The sequence below is a fragment of the Nestor notabilis genome, unplaced genomic scaffold, assembly GCF_000696875.1.
Source record: "Nestor notabilis isolate BGI_N333 unplaced genomic scaffold, ASM69687v1 scaffold24313, whole genome shotgun sequence".
NCBI classification, from domain to species: Eukaryota; Metazoa; Chordata; class Aves; order Psittaciformes; family Psittacidae; genus Nestor; species Nestor notabilis.
In genome coordinates, this window is record NW_009921219.1 from 1 (window position 1) to 9,979 (window position 9,979).

Below are 9,979 nucleotides of genomic sequence, written 5' to 3' on the forward strand. Positions count from 1 at the left end.
TTGCCGGCTGGGCTTGAACCACGACATACCCATATTGGGTACCTCTTGTCCCATGGCAGCCTGGTAGATGGGTCAAGGTCTTGTGGATGGGTCCTTGCAACAGTAGGATTGCAAAGAGCTCCTTCAAGGGGTGTCTTTGTGGTATGAACACATAATGAACACCTCACTGAATACTGAGACTTCAACACAAGCTGGTGGTGTAGAGTTACCCTACAAATACCTTTGTGCATGAGGTTGGAGCTGGGGATACACAGACTGGCCTTGATGCTCCTCACTTCCTAGAGCCCAACTGTGCCTTAATTCCTAAAGACAGGAGGAGGAACGAGGCTTATATGTTAAGTTTTACCCTTGGGGTTTCTTGTTTCCCTGCGTTAGTGAGATGCAGAGCAGGTTATCAGTGACAACTGTTGCTCATGGAGCCTGGATTTGAGGGAGGTGGTCTTTGCATGCTGGGCTTTGTGCTTGCCCAGCCTTGGTGGTGATAACTTCAATAGAAGTGTCTTAACCAGGTCAAAGTCCTTGAGGAATAGGTGAGTGCTGAATGGCATCTTTGATTCTGCCATTCTGGGCTATTTCTAGGTTCAGACCTTACAGGACTGAAGGTCAGTGTAGAGACTACTCTAAACTGAAGCTCATTGGTTTCCCATCATGCTTCCAGGCAGTAGCAGACCAGGAGAACTGTATTTTACCTCTGTTTCTTTTCCCCTTTACCGTGCTGTCTGTGATGTTCTTCCTCTGCCCTCAGCAATGTGGAGAAGAAGAAGAAGAAGTTGAAGAGCCTGGAAGAGCAGCTTTCCAAGTTGAATGTCCAGGCCACAGATAAAGAGGAGAACAAGCAGATAGCTCTGGGCACGTCCAAGCTGAATTACCTGGACCCCAGGATTAGCATAGCTTGGTAAGTGTTGGGCACACCATGGGGGACATAATCCTTCAGAGATGTGCACGTAGAGTCATAGAATGGTTTGGGTTGGAAAGGAGCTTAAGATCACCCAGTTCCAACCCCCTGCCGTGGGCAGGGACACCTCACACTAGACCAAGGGACACCTCGCACTAGACCATGTTGCCCAAGGCTCTGTCCTGCCGGACCTTGAACACTGCCAGGGATGGGGCATTCCAAAGCTAAGGCCTCCCTTGCTGCAAATAACTGGGGTTTAGGGCCAGAAGGGGTTACTTTGAATGTCTTTATTGGCAGTGACACAAAGTTAATTCCTTGAGGAGCATGGGGCTAAAGGAGTTTGCGTGGGTGAAAGATGCTGCACACTAAGGTGAGGACCACTTCGGTGGGAGCAGGGTGGGATGGGTAGCACATCCCACTGATGTGAGAGGGTTCAGACTGAAACAGGGGAAGTTCAGGTTGGAGATAAGGCAGAAGCTGTTCCCTGTGAGGGTGCTGACGCGCTGGCACAGGGTGCCCAGAGAAGCTGTGGCTGCCCCATCCCTGGCAGTGTTCAAGGCCAGGTTGGACAGAGCCTTGAGCAACATGGTCTAGTGTGAGGTGTCCCTGCCCATGGCAGTGGGTTGGAACTGGATGATCATAAGGTCCTTTCCAACCCAGACCATTCTGTGACTATGTTTTGTGGTCTGTGTAGGTGTAAGAAGTTTGGTGTCCCCATTGAGAAGATCTACAACAAGACACAGAGGGAAAAGTTTGCCTGGGCAATCGACATGGCTAATGAGGACTTTGAATTCTGAGCTGGTGCCTTTCCTGTTCCCTCGTGCTCCTTTGGTGCTGTTGGAAAGCTGGTTTTGTATGTTCTGCACAGTCATTGCAGGCAATGGGGCTGGGGGGTTTGCTAATGAGAGTTTGAGATGGTGTTTTGTGCCTTTCTTTGGATACAAAAGCAAACACCAGGTTTCTGGTGGAAGCAGGTATTGCTGCATCGTGACACTCATCCTGCCCGCAGTGACTTTGATGTGGACTTTTAATCCCTTTTCAGAGTTGCCAAGTGCTTTGGATCTTTTCTTTTCCCTTCTCCAGACTAGGGGAAGAAGATTGAATGAGAGCCTTAATTGTGCTGATAAACAAGATTAGATCTAATCCTATCTCCTTGATGTAGTGGAGCTGTGCTGCCCTTCTCAGACTCTGAATCAGCTTGATGGGGAAACACAAGGCAATGACAGCACCAAGTACAGGACCTGGGCTTGGGTCAGGGGTACACTGGGAGGAAGGGAAAAAGGGTTTTACATGTCAGGGGGGTTTGTGCCTTTTCTCCAGGAGAAAATGGTGCAATTGCACAAACAGAATTGAAGTGGGAAAATGCTGTGGGAGGGAGTGAATGTCACGGGAGGAGAAGGAGGAGGGAGGGGAAGATGGTGGATTAAGAAGCAGGTTTCACATTGGAGCGATGAAAATCATCTGGCATGAGCAAAGTGTGCTTTAATCACCCCTATATGGTTAAATCTTAGTCTGGAAGAGAGGACATTGCATTTGGGGCCTTACTTGTTCCCCTACTTGCTGCAGTGGGCTCTGGCTCAGTTCACTGTATCCATAGCAGAAACCAAATTGTCCAGCCACAATGAGGAAAGGATGATGCTGGTTGTGGGGCTGGACCAAGCTCTGATGGGATGTGGATGTGCTGGGGATGGTCCCAATGTGCTGGAGCTGTGCCTGTGTTTGGGATGAGAGCTCTATCATCAGGCTGCATCCTCCCCACGGGCATGGACCAGGCACAGACTGATACCTAAACTACAGGTTCTTGCTGCTTAACTGGCTGCTTATCAAGGGGAAGACAATAAGGGATGTCAGCATGGACCTGGCACCAGTAAGCTTGCATGCCAGTGAATCCCAGGTTAAGCAAGCTGTTGTGTTGGCAGAAAAACCTTCTCTGGCATCTCAGGTCACTCTAATCCAAAGCTCTTGGTGCTTCCCATGTTTTCATTTACAGCTGCTTGTTCTTGTGTTTCAACTCGTGCTACTTTGGTTGGAAGTCAGGTACTGGAAGTGCTTTCCATTAAAACTGGAAGTGGTGTTTTCCCTGAGTATCAGTGACTGGAGGCTTTGTGCAGCTCAGCCAGGATGTGGTTCTGCTCCGAGCTGATGTGCAGAGATCCAGGGCTCAGCCTCTCTAATGGGATCTGTGTCTGCACAGTTGTCTACAGGGGATTAGGCTTGGTAGGAAATCCTTTCTCCTCGAGCAAAGAGCCTGCCTGCAGATCTCAACCCCACTTGTGCTTCTTCCCTAAGGGCCCATATTCAAAACTGAGCCACCAGAACTGACTTGCTGCATGACAGCAGAGTGACAAGCATAGGGGGTAATGCATGGGTGAAGCCAGTGCTGTTCTGTCTCACATCTGCATGGGGATGTGTTCCTGCTTGGTTAAGAGGTGACAGCTTGTGACACTAACTGGTCTTAACATGATTCTACAACTGTCTCTCTAAGCCCCGAGAGCTCATGCGTGCAACTGGCTCCTAAACCAGGGATCTAAATCAATCTGAATGGTGGCAAGGTTTGTTTCTGGCAAAGGTAGACTAGTTAGCAGCTGCACAAGCAACAGCAGGAGCTGGAAACATGCCTTGACCCATGTTGGATGTGTGCCTTTGAAACAGGGGTAACCAGCGTGGTCCCGGTGGGTGGAGATGGTTTTCTGCCCAGCCTGCTTGAATGCTTTGTGGCTTTCAACACAGGTTGAAGTGAATATTTGCCCCTAACTGTGGCAGAAAGTTTGCATCCCAAATAAGGGAGGAATTGCAGCCAAGCCCCTAATGAAACAGTGCTTGTCTTCCAGTAGCAGGAAAAAGGAGCCGGGTGCAATTGGATGAGCACTGTAGGTGTTTCTCTTGAACCATTGGAAAGGCAAATGATAACTTGGTCCTTGGCCTCTCCTCCAGCAGGTTCCCATCAGTGCTGTGATCCTCTGCTGGGTTAATGGGGTGGAAAGGCCGGGTAATTGCTGTCCCACATGGTCTGGCCCCTCCTTATCCTGTTGTTGATGGGGCAGTGGAGGGGCCAATGGATCCACAAAGGGGATGCTGGCAATATCTTGTGCTTTCTGGTGTCCCCAACATATGAAGGACATGGAGCTTTTGGAGCAAGCCCAGAGGAGGCCACGAGGAGGAGCAGGGGCTGGAGCAGCTCCCGTATGGAGACAGGCTGAGAACATTGGGGCTGTTGAGCCTGGAGAAGAGAAGCTGCTGGAGACCTCAGAGCAGCTTCCAGGGTCTGAAGGGGGCTACAAGGATGCTGCAGAGGGACCTTCATCAGGGACTGGAGTGACAGGACAAGGGGTGATGGGTTCAAACTGAAACAGGGGAAGTTCAGGTTGGAGATAAGGCAGAAGCTCTTCCCTGTGAGGGTGCTGAGGTGCTGGTACAGGGTGCCCAGAGAAGTGGTAAATGCTCCATCCCTGGCAGTGTTCAAGGCCACGTTAGACACAGGGGCTTGGGTGACATGGTCTAGTGTGAGGTGTCCCTGCTCATGGCAGGGGTTGGAACTGGATGATCTTAAGGTCCTTTCCAACCCAAAACATTCTCTCATTTTGTCCATGGCTGCGCTTTCCTCCCCATCGCATCCTGCTTCCCTCCAAAAGGCTGTGCTTGGAGCAAAACTGAGGTGGTTCAGTTCCAGTGAGAGCTCAGCTAAGGAACCTTGTGTTTGCCTCTCGTCCTGCAGCAAGCAAGGAGGGCCAGGCTGGCAGATGGGCTCTGCAGTACTGTAGGGCTGCTCACCCATGCTCAGATGCTCTGGAATTCAGAGATCTGCCAGTGTAAGCAGAGCAGTAATTGTTGGCTCTTCATCAGGAGCTTAAATGAAGTGTCTTTTCCCCAAAAGGGTGTCACCCTGGCTTGTATTTCCCTATGGGGCTTGATCACATCTGTCAAAGAGCTCAGTGGCATCAAGATTGGAAGCCTGAATGCATGGGAAGCATGAAGCAAATCAAGGTGGAGAGTTCATGTCTTTGCCAGGTATCAAATAACTCATCCTGGGGTGAGTAACATGATGGATGTGGAACAACTAAGCTTTAAAGGGAGGCTGATAAGTCTGGGGAGTGTCCTCCTGGCCCTTGGCCATAAGCGAGTGAGATGCAGGTTGGAGAAGTTGAGCTGCTCATCCTTCATGTCACGGTGGCACAAAGGCAGTAGCCTGATGCCTCATCTGACAGGGATTTTGCACTGCTCAAGATGCTGAAGAGCAGCATCACCCCCATCAGGCACCTCTGAGAGTGGGATCCCTCTCCCAGCCCAACAGTTTGGGGTTATTCAGTGACTCCACGCAATCCTGGTGGTATGTGAAGGGGGCTACAAGGGTGCTGGAGAGGGACCTTCATCAGGGGCTGGAGTGACAGGACAAGGGGTGATGGGTTCAAACTGAAACAGGAGAAGTTCAGGCTGGAGATAAGGCAGAAGCTCTTCCCTGTGAGGGTGCTGAGGCGCTGGCACAGGGTGCCCAGAGAAGCTGTGGCTGCCCCATCCCTGGCAGTGTTCAAGGCCAGGTTGGACACAGGGGCTTGGAGCAACCTGCTCCAGTGGAAGGTGTCCCTGCCCGTGGCAGGGGTTGGAACTGGATGGTCTTAAGGTCCTTTCCAACCCCAACCATAATGATTCCATGATTCAGATAAACCCTCTCTGCCTTGGCTCTCCCAGGGCTGTTTTCAGCTTGCCTTCTCCGAAGAAGTGTCTTCTATAGGCACAGAAAAGCTTTTGATTTGATGCTTAAGATACTTGGTAGCCCAAAGTCAAGATAATACCATTTCTGCCAGTATTTGACTAGTGAAATCAGTTAAAACTTGACCTTTTTTTCCTTTGCAATTGCTTCCTTTTCTTAGTTTAAAACAATTCAAAAAAAGGGAAGATCTGGTTTCAGGCAAAACCAGAAGTGGGACCTTGCTCTGCAACTCCTTGGGTTACTAATGTGCTTTTCATAAATGCCTGTTGTTCATTTTGGTTGGGAGGAGACCTCAAGACAAGTTTACCACAAGCAAAGCTGACTCCTCATGCTGGGATGGGCCTGGAGCTGCTCTAGTTGCACAACGATGCTTTGAAAGAGCCTTCTGAGAGTTGGGGTTTGTCTCCTTGCCTGTAGGCTTGGGACATTCTGCACTCTGTGATGACACCTCTGGGTGGTAGGAGGTGCTGAGAAGGTCCTTTTGTCTTGCTTTGGTATCTGCTGCCCATGTTCAGCCCCTTCCAAGAAATATTAAGGTTGGGAAGGTCTATGGAGGGCTTGAGGACAACCTCCTGCTCAAAGAAGGGCCAATTTTGGTTGGCTGTTCAGGGCTGAATTTCAGCATCTCCATGGAGGGAGATCCTTCCACTGGATCTCAGGGTCCATCTTTTGGCAATTAGTTACTGCTCTGGAAAACTTTTCTTCCTTGCTTGTATCTGGTTGGAATCTCCCCTGATGCATCTTGTAACCAGCTGCTTGTCTCTTCTCTGTGTGCCTCTGAGCTGTGGTGTCTCTGTAGCTATTTCCTCCATTGGACAGCTGAAGGCTCCATCTCCCCTTAGCTTGCTCCCCTCCAGCCTGCCCTGGTGCATGGGGTCATTCAGCCCCACATATGGGACTTCACTGATTTCATGAGCTTTGCTGAGCTTCGCTTTCCACCGAAGACCAGCTTGCTGAGTCTTGGAGGGATGTGGTAGGAGCTTGTGGCAGAAGGAGGTAGGACCATCTCTATACAGAGTAGGACCATCAATCTATAGCTTGGGGATGTACAAACAATACCTCTTCCTGCATAACAAGTTGGAGGTTCCAGTGGGGCCCTGTGCCTGCTTGTTGCTTCTGCATCAGCATCCTGGAATGATGGGAACCTAAAGCTTGCACAGTGGCACCTTCTGCAGACCCTATAGCCTTTGGACCAGCCTATGCTCATCCGAAATCTTCCTATGTTGTGCTTTCTCTTGGGGATGAGTCAAGCTCGTGAAGAGTGTCCATCTTCTTGATGATGGGGATCCTCTTGATCCTTATTGATGGAAATACTGCATCAACCTCTTGTTTCTAAAGCTGCCTTCCCCAGCAGTTGGGGTTGGCCAGTCCATCAGTGCTGCTTGGGGTGGATTAAGGGTCCTGGCACGTTATTTGAATCATAGAATCATTTAGGTTGGAAAAGACCTTTAAGATCATAAAATCCAACTGTTAACCCAGCGCTGCCAAGGCCACCACTAACCCATGTCCCTTAGCACTGCATCTCCATGTCTTCTAAACACCTCCAGGGATGGCAACATAACCACTTTGAGGACGAGCAGACATCGAAGCTGCTTTAGCTGCTCTTTCATCTGCTTAATGATGGTGCCTTTGCTCACCTAAAGGTGGTTGGAGAGATCAGCTTTGGGTTGGTTCATCTTCATGCAGGGATGGAGGTGGGTGTGATGAAAACCCTTCAGCAAGGAGCACACGCTGTCGAAGTGCTGCTTATACTCTGCATCTTCTCCCTGGTGAGAGAAAACAGAAGAGCTGTAGTCTGATAGATGTGAGAGGTGGGAAACCCTTGGGGGGGATGTGAGGAGATGTGAAGGGCTTCAAGAGGGTTTTTCCTCCTCTTCCTTCTTCCCTTGAGGTCTGATGTTGCAACAAAGTGGGGAGAAAAAGTAGGGAAAATGGCACAGAAACTTTAAGGGGGAATGTTTTAGTATGAGAAGAAAGGGGTAGAGCAGCACTTAATTGAGGCTATCACTGCTGTGCTTCAGCCTCTGTCTCTGAACGCAATGGATGGAGGCATTTCCCTTTCCAGCACAGGAGAGAAGATCACGTCTGTGGTTTGGCATAAATAAAACATGCCTGAGGAGCTCCCGGAGTTTCCAGCTGTGCTCTGTGTCCATCAGCAGCCAGCCACGATCAGACTGCTGTAAAATAAGCTCAAATGGGACTGAAATTAACCTCTGCCATGTGTTTGTCAGTGCGGCACCACTGCTGCCAAGGAAAGCAAACCATTAACCTGTGAGACGTTGGATCCCTGTGATTAAAATAAAGGGCAGTTTAATAAGAGGCAGAGGAAAGGCTTCAAAAGCAGAGGTAAAACTCCAGGGTATCAGGTTTATGCCCTGGTGAAGGAGAACTGGCACTTGCCCTGTGCAGCTGTGGATGGGGGATGGCTGCCTGCTGTGGATGTCCCACAGGGGATGAATGGACAACACACAGGCTGGTTCTTTTGATGAATGCTTTTTAGCTGTAGTAGTGATGTTTTCAGCCAGATGTGTTATTCAAAAGGGAAATAGAGAGTCAGGAAGAGCTCATTTCAGCTGAGGTTTTCCCAAACTCCAAGAACAGCTTCTTTAGACCTTAATCCTGAGCCACTGCAAGCTGGGGCAGGAGCAATTCCAACAAATTGCTTTATTAATACTCTTAATTCAAGTCGGGATTAAGCTGCAATTATAAGTGATTGTCTTGAGTCAGAAATAAGCCTTTGAATAACTGCTTTCACAGCTACAGCAGGGCTCGTAAGTTCCTTCTGCTGTCATGAGCCTGAGAAGAGTTTGATGTGAGCTCTCTGCAGAGTGAGGTAGCTTCCAGGAGTTCCCTGCTCTTTCTTGTCCCATGATCTCTGTCCTGGTGTTGCCCTGTATTGCAGGAGGGTTGGTGAGACAGAGAGCTGATGCCTGTCACAAGAATGCTGTGATTCGAGCTTAATGGGTTGCATTATAGACTGCCCCTTCCCTTGTGAAACAGGACAGATTAGTTTCCTTCCAAGGTGGGCCAGACAAGCAAGTCTCTGATCCCTTCCTAGAGTGCATCTATACCTGGATGAGCAATTTGGTTTTGTTTTTAGCTTTAGAGCTGTTCTGTGTAATCTCTTCCATCTATTTCTCAAGCTGTAGCTGGACTCTTTGACTCCTGAAGGCTTAATTTGCCCAAGTGGAAGAGAATGGGGCAATGATTAGAACTGGTTGTCATAATGAGGGTTTCATTCGTGGTAGTCTCCCAAGGCAGAAACAGATCTTTACTTCCCAAAGGCCATTCTTGGTGCTGTAAACACCACTTCTATGAGAGGGAAGACCTGGAAGGGTTAAATGTCTACTCCTCTGGCTCAGTCTTGGGCTCAGCACTATCCCCGTTTCTTTATGCACAAGGGGATGAGCAGGGGCTGGAGCACCTCCTGTGTGGAGACAGGCTGAGAACATTGGGGCTGATCAGCCTGGAGAAGAGAAGCTGCTGGAGACCTCAGAGCAGCTTCAGTGTCTGAAGGGGGCTACAAGGATGCTGGAGAGGGACCTTCATCAGGGACTGGAGTGACAGGACAAGGGGTGATGGGTTCAAACTGTGTGAGGTGTCCCTGCCTGTGGCAGGAGGTTGGAACTGGATGGTCTTAAGGTCCTTTCCAACCCAAACTATTCTGTGATTCCCAACAAAATTAGGCATGGGATGAACCCAAGTGCCTGTAAAAGCAAATTCTGCTGCTGTATTTTCAGGGGTGAGGTTTGAAGGTGGTGAGGGGAGATGAAGAACCCAGCTGGACCAGTGCTTCCTGGCTGCGAGACCCTGGCCATTGAGCTTGTCTCAGATGCCACTTACATTGCGTCATGTGAGAGATGGGAAACGAAGCTTGTCTCAGGCTCCGTTTGATTGGGCCATGAGAGGCCTTGAGCAAATTAATAAATCATAGAACTGGTTGATTAGGGTTGTTTCACCCTAATTCATTACAAAGGTATCATGAAATTGGTTGTTGGCCCTAAGGTCATCCTAAACAACTCCTTTTGGGTCACAAAGCCCAGGAGCTTGGCACAATCCCTTGTGTGCGTGTGTATTGTGCTTCTCTTCCTTCTCCCATGGGACCACGTATTGGATGGCTACAGCCTCCTACATCGTCCATCTTTCTGCTTCATCCCCATGTCTTTCAAGGGGGGGTCACCAAGCCAAGCTTTGTCCTGATGAAGCTGTTATGTGCCATGTGAGCACACAATGGGGTCTTGGCAACACTGGCGAAGAGCTGAGCATCTCCAAGGTTGGTGTGTGGTGTCTGCTGTGGCAGGCTGTGGTTCACTCAGGACTCCTTCCATGAGGTCCTTTATTGCTTTTGGTGATGCAGGATTTGGTTCCTTTCCCTA

At 49.6% G+C, this 9,979-nt stretch overlaps 1 protein-coding gene across 1 annotated transcript; it reads left to right on the forward strand.

The window, feature by feature from the left end:
* Positions 1-745: 745 nt before the first annotated feature.
* Positions 746-1,692, forward strand: LOC104403015 (DNA topoisomerase I, mitochondrial-like; the record flags this gene model as incomplete). The annotated part of the gene is made up of 2 exons (XM_010011045.1): positions 746-895; positions 1,590-1,692. Coding segments are annotated over 2 exons (253 nt in total), but the record flags the coding sequence as incomplete, so codon positions are not given.
* Positions 1,693-9,979: the final 8,287 nt, after the last annotated feature.